The sequence below is a fragment of the Alosa pseudoharengus genome, unplaced genomic scaffold (genome assembly GCF_046254945.1).
Source record: "Alosa pseudoharengus isolate Yale_2024_CS ecotype anadromous, Long Island Sound unplaced genomic scaffold, YU_APseudo_1.1 YU_APseudo_1.1_scf_2, whole genome shotgun sequence".
Lineage (NCBI taxonomy): Eukaryota > Metazoa > Chordata > Actinopteri > Clupeiformes > Clupeidae > Alosa > Alosa pseudoharengus.
This window is the reverse complement of record NW_027468663.1, coordinates 48,158,216-48,186,192: the sequence shown is the minus strand read 5'-3', so window position 1 is coordinate 48,186,192 and position 27,977 is coordinate 48,158,216. Positions and strand designations below refer to the sequence as shown.

General features: G+C 40.6%; 2 protein-coding genes across 4 annotated transcripts in view; both read left to right on the top strand.

Annotated features, from left to right (window-relative positions):
- The first annotated feature begins 217 nt into the window (after nt 1-217).
- On the top strand, nt 218-10,820 carry mapre2 (microtubule-associated protein, RP/EB family, member 2). Of its 2 annotated transcripts, none has more exons than XM_076295281.1 (7): nt 218-337; nt 4,967-5,094; nt 5,756-5,901; nt 6,808-7,024; nt 7,229-7,374; nt 7,970-8,125; nt 9,395-10,820. In XM_076295281.1, exons 2-7 carry the CDS (start codon nt 4,974-4,976, stop codon nt 9,482-9,484), a joined length of 876 nt encoding a protein of 291 aa, XP_076151396.1. In that variant the 5' UTR covers nt 218-337; nt 4,967-4,973; the 3' UTR covers nt 9,485-10,820. The 2 variants fall into 2 exon arrangements, with proteins under 2 accessions (XP_076151396.1, XP_076151395.1); XM_076295280.1 differs by lacking the exon at nt 218-337 and adding an exon at nt 2,041-2,414.
- Nucleotides 10,821-11,669: 849 nt separating this feature from the next.
- The window catches only part of spidr (scaffold protein involved in DNA repair), a 61,082-nt gene continuing 44,774 nt past the window's right edge, over nt 11,670-27,977 (top strand). The window contains exons 1-7 of one of the 2 annotated variants that reach the window (XM_076295279.1): nt 11,670-11,827; nt 12,134-12,292; nt 12,442-12,496; nt 12,597-12,782; nt 16,345-16,499; nt 23,097-23,332; nt 27,860-27,960. In XM_076295279.1, coding sequence (XP_076151394.1) covers nt 11,816-11,827; nt 12,134-12,292; nt 12,442-12,496; nt 12,597-12,782; nt 16,345-16,499; nt 23,097-23,332; nt 27,860-27,960 — 904 coding nt within the window. In that variant the 5' untranslated portion in view covers nt 11,670-11,815. Of the gene's footprint in view, nt 11,828-12,133; nt 12,293-12,441; nt 12,497-12,596; nt 12,783-16,344; nt 16,509-23,096; nt 23,333-27,859; nt 27,961-27,977 lie in introns of both variants that reach the window. The other variant, XM_076295278.1, reaches the window with a different exon arrangement.

Below are 27,977 nucleotides of genomic sequence, written 5' to 3'. Positions count from 1 at the left end.
ACAAAATAGATCCATCATCCAACAGCCATCGAAAAAACCTTATAGCTGCATAATGTAGTAGGCCTAGGCTAACGTTATATTGGTCTCTTGTCAATGAATTAGAATGCGAGTGAAATGATCAGAACCGCTGGAATTCGTTGAAAAGCGCTCTCATCTCTAATTGGCGGGATAAAACATACGGTGCATATGGACCAATTGGCTTACACAATGTTGACTACTTGTCAAATAAGAAACGTGTGTTTTTTGCCGTCACCAGCTCCTACAATGAGCAGAAGAGGGTGGGGTGACTAACCGAACAAATTGGCAGAGATCATCTGGATGCAGTCAGAGTTCAACGGTGAGTTGCAGGCTTTCACAACACCGTGTGTGTAAGAATGTACTATGTTTGATAGATCTATTTTGTAAACGTCATCGTGTTTCAGTTCAGCATATTTGTTTCGTAGCTTGCAATATCAGTCACTTTGTTGTGACAGTTGAGCTATTACTAGCTTGCTAGCTTAGCTAGCAACCATAACCAGCTGTTTGTCAACTCGACTTCTTTGCTCTGATTAGCAAACCAGTTAGCCTTGGTAATTCTAACGTCAGTAAATGTCAACTTTGTTGTTTTGGCTAAACGCACTGTGGAGCTTAACGTTAATTAAAATATTACAACACTACTCTATGCTGTCTGTACTTCATTGCAGTGATATAAATAGAAGTTTACCAATTCTAGAGGCAGCTAACATGAGTAGCTCTAGCTAATAAGCTCTATCCAATTGTACATTTATTTGACGGAGATTTAGGTTACTGGGTCGGCTCAAAGTTCACTGCAGATCTAATGCCAATGAAAAGCATGCATTCAATGGAATGCCTCACGTTCATGTTGAGTGTAACCTTATGTTTGGAATTAGCCTATTGGCACACATAGTGCATAGTAATCCTTGCAGAAAAAAAAATATTCAGGGAAGGATGATCCTCTTTTCCGTTATGCATTGTGGCCGTGTTATTATACTAACATGATACTTGATGTTGCTCATAATCAAACAGAGGGAAGGGCTGCCCAGAATGAAGGACGTAATGACATTAAATGGCATTTGTTAAAGAGTAAAATCTGCCCCATTTGCCAGTTGTAAAATGATTTTTTCAGCGGCTTAATTCGTGCACATATCGAAGCCTTTGCGGAAACATTGTCTTTGACATCAATCAAACGTGAAGAAAATAAAGTGGTCTTATGAGCAATTAAGTTTTAATTATATCACTGACACTGGACAAAAGGCCTATCAACGGCATTCATCCTCCGTGGGGTGTGTCTGGAAGTAGCGGTGTCGCGGTCCTGGCTTCAAAGCAAATTTTATAGCTTTGACACAATAAGGTATTCAGAGTGAGAGTTGTGACAATTGTTTTGTCGTAATCACCATACTTACATATTATTGTCACTCATCTCATTTCTGAAATGCATCATGTAGGCTATATAAAAGCATTACAACAGCTGAGAATAGACTTTTAAATCATGTTTTGAATGGTTAAAACTGTTATAGCATGGTAGTGAGTGAGTCATAACTGCTATTTTTTTGGTCAAAACTTTAACACGTAGGCCACTATGTAGAAAGCTACATGCTATAATACATTACACTGACATTGTTAAATTGAACTCTGTGTGGAAGTAGTTATAACGTTACTGATTACGTAACATATGGTTTGATTTTACTATAGCTTATTTTTAAGGACTCCAAGCAGAAGTTAAGAACGTTTAAACATCTTAGTGGTAAATTGAACAAGTCAGCCAGTCAAAATGGACTTGCATTATGCATTCAAATGCATTTATTTTGCAAAATGAATTTCAGTAGGCTATTTCTGGAAGACTGGCTAGCTAGACATTCAAATTGGAGAGGATAGTCCACGAAGGGGTCCCTGAGCAATACTTGTACGACTTGTATATCTACATTAGTTTGCAACTGTATTATAATACCTGCTATAGATTATGGGCTCAATATTGCACCGGTTTATGAAGCACCCTGATGCTGTCTGTTCAAGAGGCTCGGTAACCCCTTTGTATGTTTTGACGTGTCAATTCGAGGGGGGCAATAATACCTTATATGTTGCCATAAGGGAAAATTGGATGGTCCCTGTGGTGGAACCCTCCCATGGTCACATGACCCTGCTGTTTCAGACAGCTTTTCAGTGACGTCGCTGTAGAGCCAGAGATTTGCTGAGAATAATCGGGGCGAGCTGAGGTGCGGCAGTTGGAGTTATACACACCGTCTATTCCTTCTCCACCGCGAACAGAAAACTGTTCAATATTTTAGTGACCTAATGCCAGGTCCCACCCAAGCACTGTCCCCAAATGGAGAAAATAATAACGACATCATTCCGGACAACGGAACGCACATCATTCCTTACAGAAAAAATACTGTTCGAGGAGAGCGCGCCTACAGGTAAACTAGTGCAATGCCTCGTTTTGCGTGGCTATTCGGGTAACTTGGCTAACATTACACAGCTAGCTAGGTCTGCAGAGGGGATGATACTAACGCAGTCTACGTTTATCTAATGTTGAAAAGCAAACTAGCCCAGACATTCTGTCTCTTTCAGCATGTGACAGTCTTCATTATGGCAACGTTAGTTCACTGCTGCAGGGAGACTGAAATTAAATGCTTTGCTGCTCTTAGTTCTGTGTTAACCTGATGTGGCTTGCAAATTGTAAAATTCCGTTATCTTTCAGTGAATTGGTAAGGTAACGGGTTAATCAGTGGTATATGATTGTCTTCGTAAACAGTAACCAGCTGGTTATCCTGCGACCAAAGGCATTAGGCTAACTTAGCGGGTAAGAATGTTCGTCGTTTTCTCTGACAGAGCAGACATCAGATAGCGTTAGCTACTGGCTAACATCCATTAGCAATCACAAATAAGATCAAGGGGTATTAGCCTACGCAGTGAAACCTTGTCTGTCAGACAGAGTAGAACTGATGGGTCTGATGAAAATCTACATGAGTTGTACATATTCATGGATATTTTTTTTACTGAACATACACACCCAGTTTGTTTGCTACAGATCATGTTAATGTTACCGTTAACAAATTGTCATGGTCTACAGCTGCCTGTTGGAGATATGGAACATCCGCTTTTGTTGACACGAAAATGGCAATCCCGGGTTTTCTGAATCCTGAACTATTATCGTTAACGTTATTGTAATAGTTGTTTGTTTGACACCCAGTATTCGCGATTGAGATGAATGTGTCTTTTCTCAGGGCAAGGTAATTAATTGGTAACCCAATTTCATTCTCTGTCATCCTCGCCTTCAAAGTAGCATTGTACATAGACTGATATTTTCTAGAGATTCTGACGCTAATCGAATATATTTTTGGCGTCGGGAAATTGGGAGATATACCGTATTTGTCTCCTATAGTTTGAGGGAGTTTTAAGAATCTTTCTTAAGCCATGTTATTGGTAGAGACTCCCTGACAATAGAAATATGTCCTGTCTCTCTATGCCATCTCTCCCAGCTGATTAACAACTGGTTTATTTGTGTACATTCCTTGAATTAACCTGGGGCCTGTCAACTGTCGTGACCTCGTCCTGAGGAGGACATAAGGCCCATTAGACAAGAGGGCACTAAGGAAACCGTGTGTGTCAGAGGGACCCCCGAATTGTGAAGTTAATGGAATATGTCTCTCCAGATACCAGACACTCATCTGATATGTTCTCAGAAAGTTTATACCGTAGGGATTCACACAGTGACAGGACATAGTCCTACTAGTGTTGAATTTGACCTAGTTATAATGGACTTAATGTCCATGCATTGTCTATCTTAGACATGCCAAAGGCAGCCACAGTAGTCAGAGGTTCATAACCTGGTGGTCAGGACCATCATAGGGGTTGCAAGATTGTGTTAAACAAATAACATTATTTATTTATACATTATATACCATCACTTTTTGTCTGTTTTGTTTAATTTCCTTTACTATTTCCTCACACATGTATACAAACAGTGTTGTTATTCACACCAGAGTCATTGCGTTGGCAGTATGGCCTTAGCTAGCCTAAAAGTGGCAGTAAATTGGCAATTGTTAAATTGTAGAGTAATAATGTTTATGTAATGATTATGTAGTCCTCTGTGGCTTTGTTGTTCCATTTGCTGTGCATTGTTGTTTATGTATAAACTTGTCATAACACTGTCCTTCATGTTCGTAACCCCTGTGATGCATTCACAGCCACATTATGACAACTCAAGACTCCAATCTAAATCTAAGAGCACATCAGTAAAGCTGAATTGGAATTTATTTTTCTGTCTGTGGGTAAGAAAGTTCAGGGTGTATGCAAGTGGAGGTTAGGTGGGGTAGGTCGCAAACACCATCCCGAGTTGGGTCGTGACTCAAAAAAAGGATAAGAACCACTCCACTACGAATATGACCTCTAATTAAGCAGAAACAAAGAACTTTAATATACACCCCTAGCCTAAGTGATTTGTACCAAAATCCTGTCCATGAACTGGAATGTACATCATTTCCTGAAGTAGAAATTGAGTGGTATTTCCTTTGAAACTCATACAGTACTGTGGATGCAGTTTACCCTCTGAATGGGGCTTTCCTACCCTGAAACACTTTTTTGTATGAAAAAGAGTAGGCCTATAGTAAGAAGTAGGTGGTGTCTATTTTTACACCGTATCCACATTGAGGACAGATGGTTACACTGGGCAGTGATTTTCATGCAAGAGAAATATGGAATATAAAATTAAAGTTACCCTCACATCTAGGCCTATTTTCCACATTAATTATACATTTGTTTTCATGTGATTTTGATGTACCATTGTCTTTTGTCTCAATGTCAAAGTGACTATATCCTGATGTGTCACATGGAATTTATCAGTGTTACAAGCACCAAACAACCACAACATCCTTCACTACTGAAACCACTGTAGAGAGGCTCAGTATATTGTAGAAGAGGAAGAGTGGAAGACTAATGGTTGTGTTTTTTTATGTTATCTTTACAGTTGGGGGATGGCGGTCAATGTGTATTCTACCTCAATAACCCAGGAGACGATGAGCAGGCATGACATCACTGCCTGGGTTAACGATCTTCTGTCTCTAAACTATTCTAAAGTTGAGCAGCTGTCCTCAGGTAAGTTCAGACATGACCTCTAAAACATGACCGCTTAAACCTGTCCTTCCCAATCCCAAAGTGATGGAGGAAGATGGTTGGCCTGCTGCCCTAATTAGAGATTAATGGAATGAGAATGAGATAACAAGGATGCTACACGTCTAAGATTCATCCACATTTGTTAACTATGAATAGTACTTAATTTTTATAGTGGCATTATGCTGTTTTTTTTTTATTGTTAGAACCAGTTACATTTGATCTCAGAGAGAGTGAATTGTTTAACTCTGATAGTACCCTGTCATCGGTTCATATTATATAGGCCTATTTCATAACCTTGGATCAATTTAACCTTGGAACATTAAAATAATGAGGCTCTTGCTGTACTACTGTCCTCAAGGAGTATAGGGTAACTGAACAGTTTGAAGATTTACATCATGCTGGGCATTGTATTGTGTGTGTGTACCGTGTTTGTTTCTGAAAGATGTTTTGATTATTGGTTTATATAGCGTTTCATAACAGGGCATGTGGTAACAGTTGGCCTAATGGAGGGTATTCTGAGTTCAATAAAAGATAGGGCTCTATCTTTGTGAGGCCTAATGGCATGCAACTATATGGAAAGCTCATCTGTACCCCCCACCCCACCCCACGCACACATTCAGTAGCTTTTGCTTTGTCTTTGTAGGGGCAGCCTACTGCCAGTTTATGGATCTGCTGTTTCCCGGCTGCATCAGTCTTAAGAAGGTCAAGTTCCAAGCTAAGTTGGAGCATGAGTACATTCACAACTTCAAGCTGCTGCAGGCCTCTTTCAAAAGGATGAATGTGGACAAGGTGAGTGGATGAAGGCCATATATTTTTCAGCTCCGTGCCAGTCTGTCTCAGCATCTGCTTAAATTAACTTAGCAGATGAGCATGAAGTGAAGTGAAGAGCTCTGACTGTGATCAGAATCACCCTGAAGAAGTGAAAATGAAAATGATGGGGTTGGCAGCATTAAGCTGAAGGCCTTGGAAGAGTTTCATAACAGATGAAATGTGGAAGTGTTTTGTTTTTGAAAGTTTGTGAATTTAAGAAACAATTAGTCAAGGCTTTTGAACAAGGATGCAAACTCCTCACCTTAGGTGAGACTCACCTTTTTCATATCAAAATAGGTCACCTACAAGATTTCTGTTGGTCCTTGGAGAAATTATTAAATTATTATTAATGGGGTGGGGGCTGATTGGATCTGACCCCGACATTCTAACCCTAACCATCTTGCTCCAGACCAACCATCCAGCAAAAGCAATGAGAAGGCCGATTAGCCAGTCAGAGGTAGAATAGAACAGCTGTGGAGAAAACCTCAGAAAAAAGAGTTGGCCAAAGAAGCAGGTGAAGAGACCAGAGACTTAACACCATAGAACTGACATGGGGATATATTTTTGAGGCGAAAATGATGCTGCAAATATACTTGTAATAACTAGGAATGAGTATGCCCCTACGTTTGGCAGTTTTTTTTTTATCTTTCCACGCAGTGTTCTCACCTTTAGCTCTCACTGTAGCTCTGTGTTGTAACAGTAATTGATCTTGATTTGTGTCAACTTTGCCCTCGCATTTGAGTGAATAGTGCTCTAGAAGGTCCCTAATGGTCTCAAATTCAAACTTTCTGAAGAGCGGGGTAATGTATTCTGGGAATACATGCAAGTTATTTATGTTGGTGAGGTGTTCAGTCAGACAGTTTTTTTTTTCGTTTTTTCTCAAAGATCATTCCTGTTGAGAAGCTTGTGAAAGGACGGTTTCAGGACAATCTCGACTTCATCCAGTGGTTCAAGAAGTTTTTTGATGCCAACTATGATGGCAAGGATTATGATCCTGTTGAGGCCAGACAGGGGCAAGATGCTCTTCCCCCACCCGACCCTGGCGAGCAGATCTTCAACCTGCCAAAGAAGTCTCTCCACGCAGCGAGCTCTCCCACTGCAGGTAAAGCTCCTGTTCTATCTGGACATGTGGTGTAAAGCATTGATGTCTACATACATGAAGTCCACACATCTGTCCATAACACTTAAGTAGAGCATTAATACCTCTTACCAACTCTACTGACACCTTAGTCCTTAAATCATGTTGTGTTAAAGTAACCCCTCCCCCCCTCCCCCCATAACCAACTTGTCATTCATTTGTGTCCAGGGGCTACCAGGTCAACTAGTTCAACCCCCAAATCGTCAACACCAACATCTCGGCCATCCTCAGCTAAAAGAGCTCCTGCAACCTCAGCAACTCCCGCAAAGGGAGAGAAGGAACTAGAGGCCCAGGTGGCACAGCTCAGTGACCAGGTCTGCAGTACCTGCTGCTACTACTAAATGCACCTCTAACTTTAGCTTAATACAACCTTATTCAAATGCAAACCTTTTGCACTAATGTACGGTATACTAAATAGCACATGTATTACATTGTCATACACTTGTATGCCTTGTGATCATGTATAACCCTACGGTGATGACTAAATTACTGACAATGTTTGTAACCTTCCTTTTATTTGTGCTATACTCAGCAAGTGATAATTGTGAACATATCCAACATATTACTGCTTTTGAATAATGAGACCTGCCAGTTTGACCAGGATCTTTGACAAAGGGTTTGCTGTGATATTTGTGGACAGAAGTGTGGAATTGTGGAATATGCTGCATGGATTAGCAAACATTGTGCTCAAAATTACAAATATAATAATAAGAGGAAATGTAAGCTGCATTTGCAGGAAATACTTGGTTGTGAAGTTGTATAATCTCAAGATCACAAAACCCTGTAGGAACTAACCAGCTCTACCAGTTTTGGCATGTCAAGAAAGAGTTGACCAAGTAGGTGAAGGATTCGGCTCCATGTTAAAGAAGTAACATTCAACCATATGTTCCCATGCTCTGTGATTTGCAGTTAAATACAATGAAGCTGGCACTGGAGGGCGTTGAGAAGGAAAGGGACTTCTATTTCGGGAAGCTGCGGGAGGTAGAGCTCCTCTGTCAGGACCAGGGTCCAGAGAACACACCTTTCATTGAGCGACTTATGGAAGTCCTGTATTCAGCAGATGAAGTAAGTACCAATTATGTCTCTGTTTCACAGATAAGGTCAGGTGTAGATGATACATATTGGGCTCTATTTTGACAATCAATGCGGCACAAAGCTTATTCTTATCCCGACGCAAAGCCTTATTCCTATCTTACACTTGATTTTTTCACCATGCACTTCACTTTTATTAAGCCTTGTGCCCAGGGGTGTGGCAGAAGGTGTGATCTGGCGCATGATCCAAAAATCGCTATCTTACACCCTCTAAAAATCATTACGCCACTGACCAAGAAAAACCTGGTCTATAGCATAGGTAAAAAGCTACCATATCTAAAGCATAGCTGAAGACGCACTGTCATGAGATGTAAGCAGCCCTTAGCAAGCAGTCCCAAACAACTTCTCTACAGGATAAATAGATTTTTATTGGGGAAAGTGTTGCTTTTTTCAGGCTAGGTTTTCAATGGTAACCCCTTGTCAGTCAACAGTGAAAGTAATTAACTGTGTAGAACTGTTTTGTCGTTGACTATGAGACCACAGTGAAGTTAGTTTCACTTTGCCAATGAGTTCAAATAATAGACGAGTGCAGATGTGTGTAGGCTATACTCTGCTAGGTTTTAGTAAAGCATGGTTTAGTGGAATACCTGTTCCATAGGGTCTCGCGTGCAAGCAGATTCCTTCAAATGCGCTGCTGACTATCAAAATACCGATGCGCTGTTTGAAGTTGCGCTGCTTGCTGTTAAAGGGAATGACAGATATCATTTTCATTGGTTTAAAGGATGTTACGCCCAGAACACACCCATGAAACATAAGAACCCTCTTTTTGCACCAAGTGCCCGACGATTGATAACAAAACCACCCCGATGTGGACTGGAAACACCCCTAAATGCACTTTAGATCGCCAAGATAGAGCCCCTAATATGTAAACTAGATCCCAGTTGGATATGACTTCAATGAATTGGCCTACTAACTTAATTGGAAGTTCTAAATGTAAGGTTTTGGGCTAGTATCACAGAAAATTCTGTTATTTATCTTTCTAGTAGGTTTTATTGCATGTACTATATTTGAGATGCTCTTGAGACCTTGCAGTATTTTAATAGGTGTTTTCTTTTATTTTCAAATAGATCATGATTGCATTTTGTTTGGCTAGTAGAACTTTCTGCATTGATTAATGTGTTGTTGCGCAACATGTCTCCCTTGGCAGTTGAACTTGGTGTGCGTGTGGGGCAGGTCCGGGTGAAATCCCAGATAAAAAGAATGCAGGCCCGTGTTGAGTTTGTCCTCATGTTCTCCCTGCAGGAGGCGGCGGCCGAGCTCGCGGAGGAGGCAGAGGCCCACGGCAGAGAGGAGTTAGCTCAAGAGCCAGAGGAGGAGCAAGATGAGTACTGAGCGCTAAGAGGAGCTCTCTGAAGGAGCGCTCCCTTTTGTTTCATGAGAACTGTTTTTAAAATCCCAGTTTTTTTCGGTTCATTTTTTCATCACTTTTGTTTGTTGTTGTCCTGAGGATTGAGCACATAAATCATCCCAGAAGCACCCCAGTCCCTCCTTTTTTATCCACTCCGTCGAAGCATACTGTTCTTTTTTCCCTTTTGGTGACTATCATTGGTTTGAGACGCTGCATCTTGTCTGTGTCATGTCCCTCCTGTCCTGAAGGGTCCACATGCTCCGACCATCCTGATTGTCTTTTTTTAAATCAAGGACTGTTTGCCTGAAGCAGGAAGTTGCCCTAACTTCTTTTGTGAGGCAGTGTTTGTGAAGGATGGATAGCTTTTATCCGTTGGCAGTATCCTCTTCATGCATTTTTTAATTTGTCTTTTCCATGTTTTTACATATCAAGTGTAGTAATCAGGACATAAAAACAATGCAATAAGCATAGTCCGGAAAGGCTTGTAGATGGGCCTATGGAACTCCCTAATGCTCTGAATTTTGCTTCTCTGTTAGAAATATGCTTCTAGAACACTCTGCTCGCTCCTGGATCCGAGACTATATCCTTGTCCATAAGCTAGGTTTATAAAGCCAGTTTGTGAGCATGACCCATTTTCTGATAGTCACGGCAGATACCTTGTCATACTGCAGTCAGTGCATTCATGAGCAAAGAAAAGCTAGACTCGCACCAAACATGGTGCTGCAATTTGAAATGAAATATATGTATTGTAATGTCTTAAATGGGCAGCATTGCAATTTGTTGTCTTGATGCGCATTCAATCATGTTAAGCGTGTCATTGCAGTGTCCACTCAAAACACTAAAGCATACCCCGCACCGTCCAGCTCTTTGAAACAAACCATGTATATTAAAGATGTTTTAATATAATTTTGAACCACAGGTCTTAGGAAAATTACCAGTCGGAACACCAAGTTATATATGGCATAAGAGTATCCCAGTGCATAGTATACTTTTTCATGATATTGCATTTATTTCCATGACAACTAAACTCTGCAGCGCACCGCTTTAGTCATATATTGTGTACAATGAAAAGGAATGTAAACATGTATTGTTAATAATTATAGACAATGTTTTTTTTTCTTCTCAATAGCCTACTCATTATGCATTCCCCAAAATGTGTTGCATGTTTGCATTTTATTTGTGAATAACTTGACCTGCTTTTTACATATTTAATAAAAAAAAAAAAAATGTTAAGTGAGCTGTGTTTTTGTATGTTTTCCCTGCTGTTGGAGATCTGTCGATTTGGATGGATTTGCTGTAATAAACCCTCCACTTTCAAGGACAATATTGTATTTGTATTGCATTCCTTTATTAAATTAATTTAACATTGTATTTATTTGAACTTGGAAAAGATGTTTGTTTGTTACATTTACATTGTATCCTGCTGGTTTTGGTTTGAAGAGCAATTCTGATAAGCAAGTGGACTTTGCTAGGGAGTCTGTTCTAGATATAAAAAATAATGTAAGAAGTGAAATATTGATCAACACTGATATAGATGATCAACACTGATATAGATATGAGAGAAGCCTACTATTTTGAAATGCACCATCATGAGAAGTATATTGATCAGTTGTTACTCTTGCTTTGTTCATTCCTCGCCACACATTGCTGTATAATGAAGAGTGCTGAGCAAAAAATAAATCACTAAAAAGATTTTATGTTCTGCATGGACCACAGCTATTAATGTAAAACAGTCTGACAGTAAGATTATAATAAAGTGATTACATTTTGTGATCAACGTAAATTACATCGAAGTACCTAATACATTCCCAAGATTCATCAGTGTTTCAAAGCATAAATTTGACCATAGGCTACACATCAGGGACATCTAAAGTTGGTTACTGGTGCTAACACTGAGTTTGAGGGAACACATACACTGATTAAAATATCAGTGTAAAAGGCGTTTACAATAAAAATGTATGTTCTTTCCTTAACTAGAGAAATTCAATTTTCAAACCCAATTTTCACTTTCAATTCATCACTGCCATCCCCAAGCCAAAGAGGCCTACCCCAAAGTTCTTAATTGACTGGCCACTTGCCTGTTATGGGCGCGAGGTGGCAATAGCGCGCCAAATTTTCGAGAGGGTAGTCCTGAGGAGAAGAAGTAGAGAACCAGGCGCGCTAAACAAAAAAAACATTTGCTAACTTACAGTACAGCGGTCCAGCCTGCCTTCCATTCATTCCATATAGTCATGACAAGTACTGTATATCGTCAGCAAACTTCTCAAATGACCACGTAGAGTGAACTACTGAAATACATTTATGTTAATTTCATTATGTCAGTGAGGGTAAGTTCAAGCATTGTGCAATGCAATGAGCACTCGCGGGGCAGTCAGCTTTACTGAAGTTATAGCTAACGTTAGTTAGCTCGCTACGTTGTTGATTTCTGTAATGTTAGCTTTAGTTAACGTTGTATTATACATAGTGTTTGGTTTCACGTGATACTGATGTGATAAATGTAGTCTAATTTATTTAACAGTGCTGTCACAATAACAAATTATAAAGATAATATTTCACATTGTGAAATTGGGAAATAACAAGCAAGTTACATTAGATAACGTTAGCGTTTACTTACTACTGATCTCTTCCATCAGCGAAAAAGAAATTCAAGAGACTTGAGATGTGTCCTGTTCTCAGAGGATGTAAAGGACACGCTCAGAAATGCCTCCGCTGTAACAAAAAATCCGAACTCTTCATCACTTAAGTCGTGGGAACGATGTGGAGACGGTTTCCTCGACACGCCAACCCAGAAGGTAAGTCACTAATATAAACGTTATATAACGTTAGATGTTTATCCTTGTCAGCAATTACTAGCCTATTGTGGAATCTATCTGATCCGGAGATACTTCCCCAACTCCACATAAACTGACCTGTGTAACATCACCTTCCATTATTGTGACAGAAACCCAGGTCAGTGTGTCCAAAACATGCAACTGCGAGACAGTATCTCACTACAGGTAACTAACTAAGTTGGTGATAGGTAATGTTTCTGACTGCTTCTATTTAATAAAAGAAAAACAGATTTGCTATTGGATGCTGTTGTTATCACCCTGTTAGAAAAGTACAGGGTGGAGATGGAGGAGCCTGTCCACATCGCTTGGAGCTCAAGTGAAAGTGAACTGTCAGACTGTGAGGAAAGCAGTCCTCCATCCAAGAGAGTGGCAACTCCAAAACCAAGCCAATCTCGGCTGAAACCCAAGCTCAATGTCAGCAGTTATCTGCAGCTATTAAACCGTGAAGCAGGTAGGCATAGTTGGTTGTACCCTTTAGATAGAGATAGATAGATACTTTATTGATCCCCAGGGGAAATTCAAGGATTTACTCATAATTTAACAGAATTGACTTTTTGAAGAGAATCTTTTGTTGAAGATACCATGAGAACAGACCTAAAAATCTGCAGAATTCTGAAATCTCCTTGTACTGTATCTTTGCATGGTAGTATGGATGTATTGTCAAGTCAAGTCAACTTTATTTATATAGCACATTTCATACACAGAGGTCATTCAATGCGCGTTACATAAACAAAAGCAAACAAGAATAGCTAATAAAAGCATAGAAGGGCAATAGTAAAAGAATAGTTTAAAAGTAAAGAACCAAAAAAATAATAATAAGAGAACATAAAACACACAAGGTATAAAAGCATAAAAGGGCAATAGTTTGAAAGTGTTTAAAAAGTAATAATTAACACATAAAAAACAACATGGAATGATTATACTAGTCAATCACCAATGTACAGCAGCACTCTATGAAGATTCTTGAAGTAGTTCCAAACTGCACGCACACATATATTTCCTTTCAGGGCCAAAATGGCCGACCACAGGGCTCGATAGTCCCTTTCATGGAGTATTAACACCCAAATAGTTAACACTCAGTTTTGAGACTTTAAAGCAACACCAAAGAACTTTTCCTGCACACACTATTTGTTTATCCAGCACTGGCTTTGGAAATAATGATGTCCACAGACAAGGTAGAATATGTTGCATGATTTTATGAAAGTACGATGTATTGCGACATCAGATGCAAGTCAAATTTGTAGTTTCTTATGTGTCATTCCATCGAACTACAGATCCGCTACCCGATCTGGCAAACTTACATAGTGCGGTTATAGCCGATAGAGGGCCGCGAAGCGAATGCAGAAGTGCCGTTCAACCTGTTACGAGTTGATGAACCACTGAAACGATTTTGGAAACATTATTTTAAGGTACAAAAAACTCTTTGGTGTTGCTTTAAAGGTGCTCTAAGCGATGCTGGGTAACGTCACTTCTGTTGACTTTCAAACAAAACAGAGAGCTAGCTCGCTACTTCCTCCCCCTCCCTCCCGTGCTGCTCCTGTGCAATTGAAACTCCTAAACGCGCATCTCGTCTGTGATTTGCTGGAACAGTTTGTTATGTTTTTATGGGCCCAGGTTGCAGTTTTTGGAGCCTGGGCTGTCCACAGAGATCGTGTTTTTTTTAAAAGTATTCAGGACACAGACAGCTAGCGGTTAGTTAGGTGACATAAAATGTTTTAGCCTAAAAAATGTGTGGCATTGCTTAGAGCAACTTTAAGATAGGCACAGAAAGAGCAAAGGTTTTGGTCTTTAAAAAAACAATAATGCATACATTTCTGGTCAAATAATAGTATTCATAATTTTGGTTAGATTTACCCATCACCTGCCAAGTAGCCACACAATTATAGGCTCTTGTGGCAGCATGACATTTCAAAACGTTTAATCTCAAATCTGCAGCTCTCAGCTTTAACCAGTTAGTATATGTATATACACGGGGGAAAATAAATATTGAACACGTCAAAATTTTTTTCAGTAAGGATGAATCCAATGAGGCTATTTGCATGAAATTTTCATCAGACATTAGTATTAACTCAGATAATCCACCCATATAAAAAAATCCAAACATTAAAGTCCATAAATTGAGTTATGTGTAATAAAGTGGAATGACACAGGAAAAAAGTATTGAACATGCTTGCTGAAATTTCTTAAATACTTTGGGGAAGAGCCTTTATTTGAAATGACAGCTTCAAGGCATTTCCTGTATGACGAAACTAATCAGTCGCAGTATTCCGGTGTGATTTTGGCCCATTTTTTTAAACAGATAGTCTTTTAATATTGAAGATTCTAGGGGTCCCTCTAGTGAATCCTGATCTTTAGTTAACTTCCTAAACTATTTAATTGGATTGAAGTCAGGGCCTTGATTTCCTTTCTCTGAGTTTCCTTTGCTGAATGCTTTGGATCATTGTCTTGCTGGAAGGTCTAGCCATGTCTCATCCTCATCATCCTGGTGAATGGCAAGATTCTCCCGGAATAAAAGGGCTCCATTCATCATTCCTTAAACTGTAAGAAGTCCGCCAGTACCATGAGATGAAAAACAGCCCCACACCATGATACCACCACCTCCAAACCTCACTGTTGGTATGGTATTTTTAGGGTGATGCACAGTGCCATTTCTCCTCCAAATATGGTGTGTAGTATGACATCCAAAAAGTTCAATTTTGCTCTCGCCTGACCAGAATACATTCTATCAGTATTTCATAGGCTTGTCCAAATGTTGTGTAGCAAACTTTCAACGAGCTTCGACATGTTTTTCTTCAGTAATAGAGTCATGCGGGGTGAGCGTGCATAGAGGCCATGGTGGTGGAGTGCATTACCTATGATTTTCTCTGTAATAATTGTACCTGCTGCATCCAAGTCTTTCTGGAGCTTTCTCCAATTGGTCCTTAGCTCTTGGCCTACTCTTCTGACAATCCTTCTGACTTCCTGGTTCGAAATCTTGCAAGGAGATCCTGTGCATGGCCGGTTAATGATGCAGTGATGTTCCTTCCACTTGCAGATAATGGCTCCAATACTGCTTATTGAATGATTCTGAAGTTTTGAAATGCATCTGTAACTAGTTCCATTGATATGTTTTGCAACAATAAGGTTGCAAAGGTCTTCCGAGAGCTCTTTGCTTTAACCCATCATGAAATGTTTCTTGTGTGACACCTTGGTAACGAAAAACCTTTTTATAGCCCATCAGTATGTACTAAGCCAGCTTATGTTAATTTGCACAGATAGGAGGGATAATTACTCTCTAACTACTTATAGATTCCAGCTTGTTCCTTGCCATTCCTTGCCTTTGTGTACTGCTTTTTCTTAGCGTGTTCAATACTTTTTTCCTGTGCCATTCCACTTTTTTACTCATAACTCTACTTATGGATATTAATGTTTGGATTTTTTAATATGTGTGGATTACCTAAGTTAATACTAATGTCTGGTGAAAATTTCATGCGAATAGCCTCACTGGAAGTATACTTACTGAAAAAAATGTTGACGTGTTCAATACTTATTTTCCCCGCTGTATACTCTTTTGATCCCGTGAGGGAAATTTGGTCTCTGCATTTATCCCAATCCGTGAATTAGTGAAACACACACAGCACACAGTAAACACACAGTGAGGTGAAGCACACACTAATACCGGCGCAGTGAGCTGCCCTCTTCAACAGCGGCGCTCGGGGAGCAGTGAGGGGTTAGGTGCCTTGCTCAAGGGCACTTCAGCCGTGGGGGCTCGAACCGGCAACCCTCCGGTTACAAGTCCAGAGTGCTAACCAGTGGGCCACGGCTGCCCCTTGCATCACAGGTGAGCTGAACCGACTCTTGATGGTGACTGGCAGAAAAACTGACACAAGCCCAAAATAGGCCTGTGACTGACCAACCAACTCTTTTACTTCCTCTGGGCCAGTGGGCGATTGCTTATGTTGAACCCTGTATGGGTTTTGTAAACATAACCAAAATGGAACAAGTTGCTAAAAAATGTCCACCCCTTTTAACAGATGAGCTCCCTGCTATTGAGTCCGACAGTGATTTGAGTGATGATGAGGATGATAAAGTCATGACCCACAAGGAGACGGAACCTGACAAAACTGCAGCAATTTCAGATTGCGTCTCAACAGAGAAGGACAAATGGGAGGAAAAACAACCCCAAGAGGTACAAAAGGTCAGTTTCCAGAGTACTGTTTGTGACCGCTCTACTTGAACAGTCATGCACACATACTTCTGAACTCTTATGGTATGTTGCTATCAGTATACAGTAGGTGGCAGTATATTTCTTTTATAGAGAACTGCACCAGTTGAGAGGCCAAAAACTCAACTGTCTATTAGCTGTGAGTCTTAATACTTTAATACCAAAGTTATTTGGCTATCACACTGGTATTTCAATGGAGTGCTTGGAGGTAACCCAAATATCTGTTTAGAAAACTCCCTAACTCCCTATTGACTGACATTTTTTTTGTTAGCTGTTTAAAAAAAAAAAAGCTGTGGCAGAAAACTTCACCAGTTACTAATCTAAGCATTAATACACAGAAGATTATTTTTGGCACGATTTCTGACATGTGTGATCATCTCTTTTTTTCTTTTTGCTGGCTGCCCTCTTCACCCCTTGTTGTAAAAATGCCTGAGAGGTGAACAACTTCTCTCTCCTGATTGCAATTATTGAAGAGATTTCTCTCTCCTGTAGTGAATAGTGATATGAATCTTGACCTCAATGTCACAGTGGCAAAGCCTGGAAGATGTACATGCTTTCATTGTAGTATTTGTAAGACCTCTTTGACGTGCATGAAGTTCACTGTTCAGATGCACACTGTGAGCTGCATGTAGCTGAAGTAATTTTCTGGAATTACTTTTTGACACACAGGGTACTCAGTATCCATTATGTAGAAAATTCAACATATGCTGCGTGTATTGTGCCACATTTATTTGTCAAAGTACCAAAGCTTTTCTCGATGAAGGACAATAAACATGATGGACATCCATCTGGTTCCATGTTGTCCGTTGGCAGACTGGAGATTTCAGGGACTACTGAATCAGGTTCGGGCAAAACCATGCAATTATTTATTTCCCAACAAGATGCTGAGTGAAAATGTGATGTGATGTCAAGCTTTAAATTGTTGTGACTTTGTTGATCCAGTAATCAAGAAGTATTTTGAGTTTGAATCACAGAATTCTAAGAAACCCAGCCAAGCATGGAAGGTTATCTTAGCAAATACATGTTGTATTTTATCCAGTAAAGATATAGGTTCAACTTCAAAACAAGATTTTACAGATAGTCTGACTTTGGATAGTTTAACTAAGTTTGACTGTTATGTTATAGGCATTACCATCCAGTACTCATTCCTTTGATCACTACATTTAGAGCCTGTCGATTAACAAGCTTTGGTCCTGCAGTGCATGATCAAAGACCTAATCAAGTTGTTTGGCCAGAACAATGCAATTGTCCCTAATGGACCTTGCCAAAGATAAACAACTGCCATAATATATTACCAGTAAAGTCTGTTTGGTGCTTTATATTTGGACAATTGTTCCTGAGTGAAATGAAGTGGTTAACCAGAAGATGAAAGATTGTACACACATTGTAGTTTCTACTCCCAAGAACATATTCATTAGAGCGAGCAGACCTTCAACCCTTTTACCAATTCACCTTTGCCCTGTGGCTAGCACTGGGTTCAAACTTGGGATGTCAATGCAGACATATTGTAGTTTTCCAAATCAAGTGGACATTCTTCAGTCACAAGGGTGCTGGTCTGCAGTGTGACGCATCAGTCTTCCCATCAGTCCATGCTTTTGCGGATGTGAAAGTCCGCTTTCCTATTTAGAATCGCTGACAGGGTCAGAACGTTGAACAGCTTCAGAGGCACCTTCTCTTTTTCTCCAGGCTTTTGGGGAATGTGTCCAAAAATTGAACTACCATACCACCGTTTGAAGTCTCAAGTGCCTTCATGAAGTTATTGTCTCCCTTTGTTGTTGATTTGACGTCATAGGTTACCACTGACCATGTCCAAGATGCTTATTGAGCTGTTATGGTTGATGACATAGGCCTTCAGGTCTCCTATATGAACCCATCATTTCCTGGGGAAACCCAGCACAGAAAAGATAGTTCACTATGCCACATTATTGGCCGAGTGTGATAAAGTTTTGGGGAAAGTATTGCCTTTCTGAATGCTCAGAGCTGGTTTCGGGTGGATACAATAAAATATATATTTTATTTTTTGATCAAGTCTGAGGTGGTTATTCACAGCTCTTTACATTTTCAGTTCTACGCCCGTTTATAGTTTGATATCATATTTTAGCCATGGAGTAATTTCTGCTAGTGTTCATTAGAGGTGTTTTTCATTTTGAATAGTCAGCAGAGCACAGTTAACCTTTGAGAGCATGTGCACACCCTCCTGCACTCGCTAGAAGTAGAAACTCTCTTGTGCGTGGTTGCTACTCTGTGAGTTTACAGCATAGTTCTATTCGTGCAGGTGTGATTTTTTGCCAGTCCCTAAGTTTTGTCTCTTGTGCACAGCTGCTTGTTCTATTCTCGGTCGTTGAATTTTCTTGTACAAGTGTCAACTAATATCTCTATGTGTGAAGTAAGTACTGGTAAGCATGTTTTATCATGCTTGTGACATCTGACATGATACTGATGCCATATCTCATTATACCAGGCATGACTGATCTAGCCTCGGCTGAAATACTGCATGCCTCAAAGACTTTCATCTTTTGATTAGTGAATGGCATGATTACGGCTGCAATTAATCAATTGAAATTATGACTTAAAACGATTATGAGAACAACATATTCAATACATAACGCTTTTTCTGCATTCAGTTTTGCAACAATGCTGTCATTTTATCTTGAGTTATGAATCAAGAGCTCCCCTTTGCTTTATAGTGGATACAGTTTTAGGAATTATTTTTTTTGCATGTGTATTTCTTCTGTGTTTTTCAATGGATGATGTTTCCAAAATCATTAGGCAGGATAATGGCATATTTAATTAGCCAGAGGGACATCTCCAGTAATCTACTTTTTTGGTCTGGTTTTACAGGCCTTGTTTTATTTTAAAGGGCTTTTTTGGTAGATACAGTCCAAAGAGGCTATTATGACATTATCTCCAGATCACCAAATACCACTATAGTCTAACTGAGAATCAATTCAGGAAATAGTTTGTATAGAATATGATGATTGTTTTTATGTTTTGCCATTTTTTTTTTTTTCCGCCCATTTACAAATATTTTTGATAAATTGAAATTGTCAGCATGGAAGAAAACAGCACACTTGAAAGAGGAAGCTGTCAGCTGACTGAAGCGGAAGGTGAGCAGCTGCAGGCCCCTGAGTGCTGAGCCGTTCACCTCCGCAGACCTCGTGCCAGACTGAAAGCCTTTCCTCCGTAGGACTCGTTACTTGCAGAGAGGCGAGGCAAACAGACTCGCCAGAAACTGTTTCAGCTGTGTGCTATTACTCTCTGATTTCTATACTGCAAGATTTGTTATTGCATCAAGTTTTTGGCTCCACCTTTCGAGTTTCAAGCTGAAAAAAAAAAAAATAGAAGATCCAACATGTACTCTATCCTTGCAGGGAAAATTGCTGAAGTAAGCAAAGATGAAAAACAGCAAGCTGCTGATGTATGTGAGTTTAGAGGCACTGCATAGCTCCAATGACTGTAGACAAACAGCATAGTGCACAAAGGTTTTCCACAACACTTTGGGCAGACTTAGGATAGTCAAATATCATTATGTCTAAATAATGATATTTTAATCCATTTACCAGTACATAGCACTTTACTGCTCCTCTGAGCTATAGAGCTGAGGCTGGCTTGCAAGGTGCCAACCTTCACATTGGGAGCATACTGGGGTTCAGTTTGAGTCTGGAGGAGCTGGCCCGAACCAGCAACCTTCTGGTTTCCAAATGACAGACGGGAATAAAAATACTATAGCTGAACTGCGTAGGTACAAACTTTTGTGGTTACGAGTATCACTAAAAACCTTAATTGTAGGCTGAAATGATGCCTCCAGTGTATACATTTTGAAGGATAACTGCTGCCGAAGTGATTGCATATAATTATGTATGACATAAAAACTTTGCTCAACAGCAACAACATACATCACTCCATAACTAACACTGTGTTAACACTTGGCTGTGGCAATGTCATCACGATGGAGAGAAAGAGAGAGAGAGCAATTGCGATATGAACTAGACATGACCGATGCATTTGTAGGTCATTTGGAATGGAATGACCTAAGGATAGAAGCAGGATGCAAATTGTGGTTATACTACTAGTTTAAGAAATGTTTTCCCTTGTAATGAAAAATTTGCAAAGTAAAATCAGATTATTTTTGCAACTGAAGATATCAACCAAAGAACCAAAGGTGATTACTGCACTTTAGTCTTCCTGAGTGGGTTATACTTAACTCCAACAGCTCATGTGAAGTGCTCCTCGTTTGAGCCTCCATCCTAAGGGAGTATAAACCTCTTCTCTGGTAATCAGATACCCCCTCGGGCATCACACACAACCCAATCACCATTAGACAGTTTCCTTGAAGCAGTGTCAAGCGATCCTCACAGCAACACTTTCTAAGAATCTGTTGTAAAAGGATATTGTCACTGTTTACACTGACCAATCTTTCAGGTGTTCAAAATAGAAACATGCCCTTTTTAAAATGGTCTGTCACAAAACATTGCTGTGTGACCATCTTGGTTAAACCAAAAAGATATGACACTTGTGTTTTTAGCACCCACATTTGTTTGTGGTAGAATTATATGTCATTGTATCACTGATTTATGTGATTTTCTGTGTATTTGTCTTTCTGTCCTATGAGTAAATGATTATTTGCCAGATACAGTGACATAAATGGCTAAAGCAATGAAATATCTGATGAAACATGAAAAGAAATTAAATTCAAAACAAATCCATCATTTGTATTTCTCTCAGTAACAAGGAATGTTCTCTGCTACAAAACATCAGTGATAGGAAACTAATAGCATTAAGGCCAGATGACTGCCTCTGGTTCTTGGCCTCAGCGAGCAAACCCAGGGTGAGCGATTATTACCACCACATCTGCAGCGGCCTGTGCCAGCGAGATTGTAAACCCATGTTTACTACCCACTTTTCTGCCCAAAACATGGCAGAGATGGATTTGACAGAGGTTTAAGTCTGTGTGTGCTTCCAGTTCCTCTGCACTCTTTGCAGGGCGAGCACATTTTTGAACTGGAGCCAGGAACATAGTGTTCCACAGAGCTAGTTAGAAGAGTGTGACGTTTGCTGGAAGCCATCCTAGCAGGGTCAAGTTGATTCAAATAAAAAGAGCGCGTAGGCCGACAAGCAATTGGAATGTTGGAACTTGCCTGCACACGACTAGAAGGTTCTGCCAGTGGCTTTTTCCATGGGAACTGGTTCTACAGTCAGGTGTGTTGGTTCATTGGTTGTTTAGTTGATGATGCAGCACCATTGTGTGTGACTGTGTATATGCACAGGTACTCTGTCCCCTCTACCTTCCAGGCAGCTTGTGTCACTTCCGCTGTGACTCATCCTGACTTGATTTATCTTTGTCATCAAGCACTCGTTGCATTTATCTGCCTCGTATGTCAGTTTTTATGGCTGCTGTTATCTTTACCATCTCTACTTTTTGCTCAAAGGAGATCTTCTCTTGCTTATCATTTTTTTACTGCAGTGTGTAGAGCAGTGTTTCCCAAACTTTTTTTCTGGGGGACCCACTTTTTAAAAATGACAGACCATCGCAACCCATTCACTTCAGAGCAAACAATCATCCACCAATATTGTTTTATTGTTTTAGGCCACAGGTTCTCAAACTTTTCTATGCCCCCCCCCCCCCCCCTTACTAGGCGTCTACTAGGTTTGGCCTACTACCACTACTATTACAGGGATTGGTGATATGCACTGCAAAGTAGGAAATAACATTAGGAATCCCTGAACAAAGATGCTAGAGTTGGAAACATTTCCCAATGGCAAGTAGCCTACACAGACAATGAAATGAAGTGAGTGAGTCTGGTGAAACCAGGCTACCCAGCAGGGGGATGAGGGCATTGTAACTGGCTCTGTCTGTCTGTCTGTGGGTCTGCCTGTCCACTAACAACTTAAAGCGTGCCGGTTGGATATACTTCATATTTTATACAAAGCAGAGTACAGAGCACTAGGCCTACTGTATACCTCATAATCTGAATCAGGTTCTTAATGTTGATGCCGAAATTTGGATTCACTTTGTTTCATATTGCGTGACAGGCAAGGGTCTACAGTCGCATGACTGGTCTTGTTCAATATGTAACACAAAGGGATCATTTTCAGCTTAAATTCAGAACCTACCGCTACTAATACAAACAAGATACTGGATTTTCCATTTGTTATTAGATTATTCACAGTGTGAACATCCTAAGTGTGTATTTCATTGTTGTTGGCTTTAGATGTCATTTTTGATCTCATTGTCAGTGTGCACCTGTTACCTGTTGTTGAATAGAATATTCTCTATGTCAGCCCCCATAGGCCTCACCTCACATATTATATGGGATGGTGCGGTCAGCTGCTTCATTTTGTCTTGCATTTAATGATGTTGACATAGCTTAGAGGGATTTGTGGTTGAGTTTGGAAGGAACTGGATTGCATAGAACTGGTCTCATTGGGTCAGATAATAAAATACATTACCAGCAAGTACAGGGAAGGCAACTGACCCATCTTACCTTTAATGGCTAATAGAATACTTGGTAGTCTTTGGTAGTCTATGGGTGTGATTGACAGCAGCTGCATTTCTTCCAGGTGCCTGATGTGGACATCTCTGACTCCCCTTCAGATGGAGAGGGTGGTCCTGCAGGTGAGACAGCCTCCTCGACCGATGCGGGACCCTGCCCTGTGGACCCATCCGAAGGTGGCCGCCGCTCACTGAGGGACTGGGTACGCTCTGCTCAGGCATTGTTGCAGACGCCTCAGAAGCAAGCCAACGCCCATTTCAAGACCCCAGATGACTCTAATAAAAAGAGAAGGAAATTTGAAAGGTACAAATCAGAGCCATCCGAAAAAGCTGATGGGTTTGTTACGGGGTGTTGAATTGTTGATTTATTAAGAAATGATGATAAGATCAAGTGGGATGTCACTGGGCTGGAAACCGCGTGTTATTCTTGGACGGGCTGAAGGAGAGAGCTCTGCAAGGCTAGGGGGTGCAGCTGCATAAACACCGGTAACCTTGGAGCTTGAGCCGATATCTGCGGGACGCTGGTCCGTCGGGAGTCTATCACACTTCAGCCAGTTAGCCGTGGTTGCACAAAACAGCTGGTCAGCACATCTGTAGGATTGCACAGGAGGGGACGCTGGACGTCCTGGCCCACTTGCTCAGATGACCTAACTTAGCTCCACCACAAGCACTGCCCCACTACGATCTCTTGCCCTTTCTGAGGACACCTTGGTTATGTGATAAGAAAGCTACCATGAATACTGACAGAACTATATCTGCTTCCTAACTGTCTTAGAGTTGGAGATTCTAGATCCAAAGGCAGTTTTTAACACTTTGCACGTTATCATACATAGACAGGCTCATGCAGACAAGAAAGATCTGTAATTTATAGTAATGGCCAGTTTTTTATACTATATAATATATATATATTTAGCACTGTGGCTCAGGTGCTTCTATTAACAGTGCTTAAGTTGCACTCCGACAGGAAAAAAATTGGAGTGCTGCTTGTGCTGCTTGGGTTTATTTTGAAATGTCTTTATTTACTTAGTATCTGTGCTTCGCTGACAACAGAATTATTGTAAGAGCCCTTTAAAAGTGGCCTCTATTTCTGAGAGTATTTACTGAATGAGTGTGGTCAAAAGCGGTATATATATAACCCCGACTGACTTCCAGTATCTCCAAAGTCATCCAAGGACGCGTCTCAGCCTTGAACTGCCTGCCCCTGACGCCAGTGCAGACTATCTGATATCTATTGCTTTCATAAGATGATTTGTGACATGTGTGCCAGCTCCAGTAAGCACACGCTCAAACACCCATGACGGTTAGGAGCATGCATCAAACCCAAGTATTTACCCAAGGTGAGACTTCTCAAGCAACCCGCAGCAGCACAGCCTACAACGCTAGGAACAAGGATTCCACCTGTTTCAGTTATGTGATTTGTTATGATGTCTGTTGGGAATGCAAATGTAGGGAACAACACCCATAAACAGATGCACACTTAAATAGTTTGACAGGCATTTATACCCATTGCAACAATCTGCATGCTTGGCCAAGACATTCTCTTTGAATTTGAGAGATTTCTGTACAGTAAATACACGTTAGTTCCAGTATTGGATTGGTTTGTGGATGGTCATTTAGCATGTTGTCCCACTCCCTTCAAAAAAGGCAGTCCTTGGCCAAGTGAACTTGGAGTGCACTTCAGGGGGGAGCCGTCACCCTGGGTTTGGTCCGTGTTTCGGAAAGCAAACTGTTCCTTGTGTGATCCTTGACAGGCTCACGACAGAGCTATGAACGCTGTCCAACTATGCAGCTGGCTGTGACTGGCTGATCGCTTATCTGGCGGCCTTCTCGGCCAATCGGGTGGTGTCACATGCTCAGAGGCCTTTTGTGTGTGTCTCTTTATTTACCACTTGACTGGCTGATACTACAACTAATCCAGACTCAGTCTTTAGTCCTCACCACTCTCCCATTCCTTTGCTTAACCCATTCGCGCTGGATGCTGCATGATGCAACATTGACCCTCCCGCTGGATGCTGCGTAGCGCAACATTGACCCTCCCGCTGGATGCTGCGTAGCGCAGCATGCTTTTTATTTCATGTTTCTAGGTGCTACAGAGGCTTAGATATTACATTTTGGTAGACGTTGACAATTTTTAGTATGTTTTCAGAAAACCCTCAGGAAATAAGGTTATTTAGTCTAGAATGCCATAGAATTCTATAGGCGTTTTTAGCAGGCATTTTAGGAGTAAAAGGGTTACTTGAGTTTACTTGTCTCCTTTCTGTCAATACGTTAGTAATGCCAGTAGAGAGTTGGTCAGAGTTTGCCTTTTGTGTGTGCTCTTATCTTGAGTAAATAATTTTGTTTGAGGCATGCTCTTTACAGTCATGGGTGTGTGCGTTTATGAGACTGATTTACTAGCACTGGTGATAGCTACTACCTTTTTGGGTGTCTCATTCAGTGTACTCACAAAGAAAAACCCTTGTGCCACTGAACTACGGCAATTATATTAATTTGCTAAAAGCAGAAGGAATATAAGAATTTGAGTTTGCAAGAGGTTTCTCTGTTCCGATTTTGCGAAAGGCCTTTAGTATTACTATTAAACGCAGTAGTGTCTCATACCATAGACTCCATGGCAGAGAATGTTGTGATGTCTTTAGATGTTTCCCACAGTGTCCTGTACAGTGAAAGCTGAACACAATGGTTTTGTTAATGGTGAAATATCTGCTTTTTTGTTATCCATTAATAAATTGTATTGCTTCATTTGACAACAATTGAATCTCTGAATGACTCTCAGATCTACCTTCATGTGTAAGGGCACATGCTCTTCAGCTGAACCTCTGAAAGACCGAACCGCTGGTCCTCTCAGACAAACCAACTATACACCATGACATTAAAGGAGAATTCCGGTGTGATATTGACCTAAAGTGTGTTGAAAAATGAAACCGAGTGTGAACGTATGTCTCATAGCTCATCTCGGCTTGTCCCCTGCACTCCGAAATCTGGCGATAGTTAGCCGATGTTACCAACAGCTTTTTCAATGGGGGTGTCTCGGGCATCGGCCTAGCCATGCAAATAAATCACTGTTTTACACCATTTACGAGGCTCAAAGTATCTCCACACTTCATTGGTAGACTTCCGAGTCCCCTGACATTTAAAACGAGACATTGAGAACTTTGAAAAACCACTGGTAGTTTATTTACAAGACGATTTATACAGACAGTACCTTCAGGAAGTTTACCGTTCGCAGCCATCTTGAATTAGTCACGATAAGTCGAGCGACAAGTACAAATGAACAGGTATGATAAGAAATCAGATTCCAAAAATAATTCAGTGGAAATGCATGGATTCCAGTTGCTTCCAGTAGCAGCAACTAACTAGCAGCAAGTAACTAGCGCCAGATTTCGGAGTGCAGGGGACAAGCTGAGATGAGCTATGAGACATACGTTCACACTCGGTATCATGTTTCAACACACTTTAGGTCAATATCACACCGGAATTCTCCTTTAACATCAAAATTGACTCTAATATCTCTGGCCTCTACCAGGGTAGCGAGAAACTTAGAGGAGTCATGATTGGCTGATACTACTGATACCTTATCAGTTGATCAAGCCTTTATAGCAGGGGTGGGCAAACTGCAGCCCGCGGGCTGGATTCGGCCCGCCAAGCACTTTCATCCGGTCCGCCGAGCATTTCATTTGGTTATCAGGCTGCTCGCTATTTTTTTTCCTGCGATAGTTGGTTAGCTTTACTGCAAACTGCTTTTCAATCTCCTTAGAGAACGTTTACAATGTCAATGTCAAAACATCATGTTAAATAGAGATAACATCATGTTAAACTAAGTTAACTCTTAGTTATCTCCTTTGCAGCAGATCTAACGTGAACATTATGCGATACATTTAATTGGGAACGCATCTGCACTCACGAGAGGGAGAGAGAGCCGCAGGTTCTGGCTTGTCATTGTTGATAAGTGATATGTCCTTCTTATAAGAAACTTTTAAAAGGAAATCATGAAGGCAACAGTAGTTCCCACTACTGACCATTTAAAAACTGTGAGAGGGCCCAGCCGTAGGTACAGCACTAGCCATAGCGGAGCAGGCAGAAAATCATTGAGAAATAAACGTGAATTAAAGCGACTGTCTTAAAGCGACAGTGCACAATTTATACATTTGACAGCATAAAATTAGCAGTATTTTTAAGCAATTCACATTTTAAAACAAATACTTTTCATACTAAATTATAGGCTATAAAAATGTATTTTTTTATGTGTGTGTCGTGGGGGGGGGGGGGGGGGTTTGGGTTGTTGTGCGGCCCGCCGGGCAATTTTCAAAACCCAATGTGGCCCTTGAGCCAAAAAGTTTGCCCGCCCCTGCTTTATAGTGAGTATGCAAGGTTTGATGAAGATCCTTTTCCCTGCTTTGAAGATGTCTTACACACTTCTGTGTAATAGCAACTGCAGCATGTCTTATCTAAAAAATAAGACTATTTTTCTCAGCCATTAAATTAAATTATTATTAAATTAAGTTTGATAAATCTCAAAGTAGTTGTTTCATTCAAAATTATGTGTTTTTAGATGGACACTCACATACATATGTAGCCGGCGAAAAGCATCAAATATTTGTCATGTGATTTTATCTAAGTGCATTCTGTCGTCGCCTTAAGTAAAACTTTCAGCAGTCATGTTATACTTCCAAAAATGATTTGCTAGTGCTGAGGACTCTATTGATGACTAGAATCTAGAATCCACCGTTTGCAAATACACTGTTTGAGGGTGTTGTTGTTTGTTGTTTATGTAGCTAACTGTATTTACACTGATCCACATCCCTGGCCCTAAGAGTGTGTGTCTGTGTTGCAGTGGAGGGCTGGCAGACAGGTTGAACCGACTCCAGAGCAGACAGAAATCAGCCATCAGCTTCTGGAGGCACCAGTCCACAGTGGGCATCACCACTGCTGCAGGTAACCTGTGAACTGGG

Bases quoted from the DNA above. Each gene is read 5' to 3' on its own strand.
- mapre2 (XM_076295280.1), top strand. From the start codon at position 2,293: ATGCCAGGTCCCACCCAAGCACTGTCCCCAAATGGAGAAAATAATAAC. The intron at 5,095-5,755 runs GTAAGTTCAGAC...TTGTCTTTGTAG, and splicing joins AGTTGAGCAGCTGTCCTCAG to GGGCAGCCTACTGCCAGTTT. The intron at 7,025-7,228 runs GTAAAGCTCCTG...ATTTGTGTCCAG, and splicing joins AGCGAGCTCTCCCACTGCAG to GGGCTACCAGGTCAACTAGT.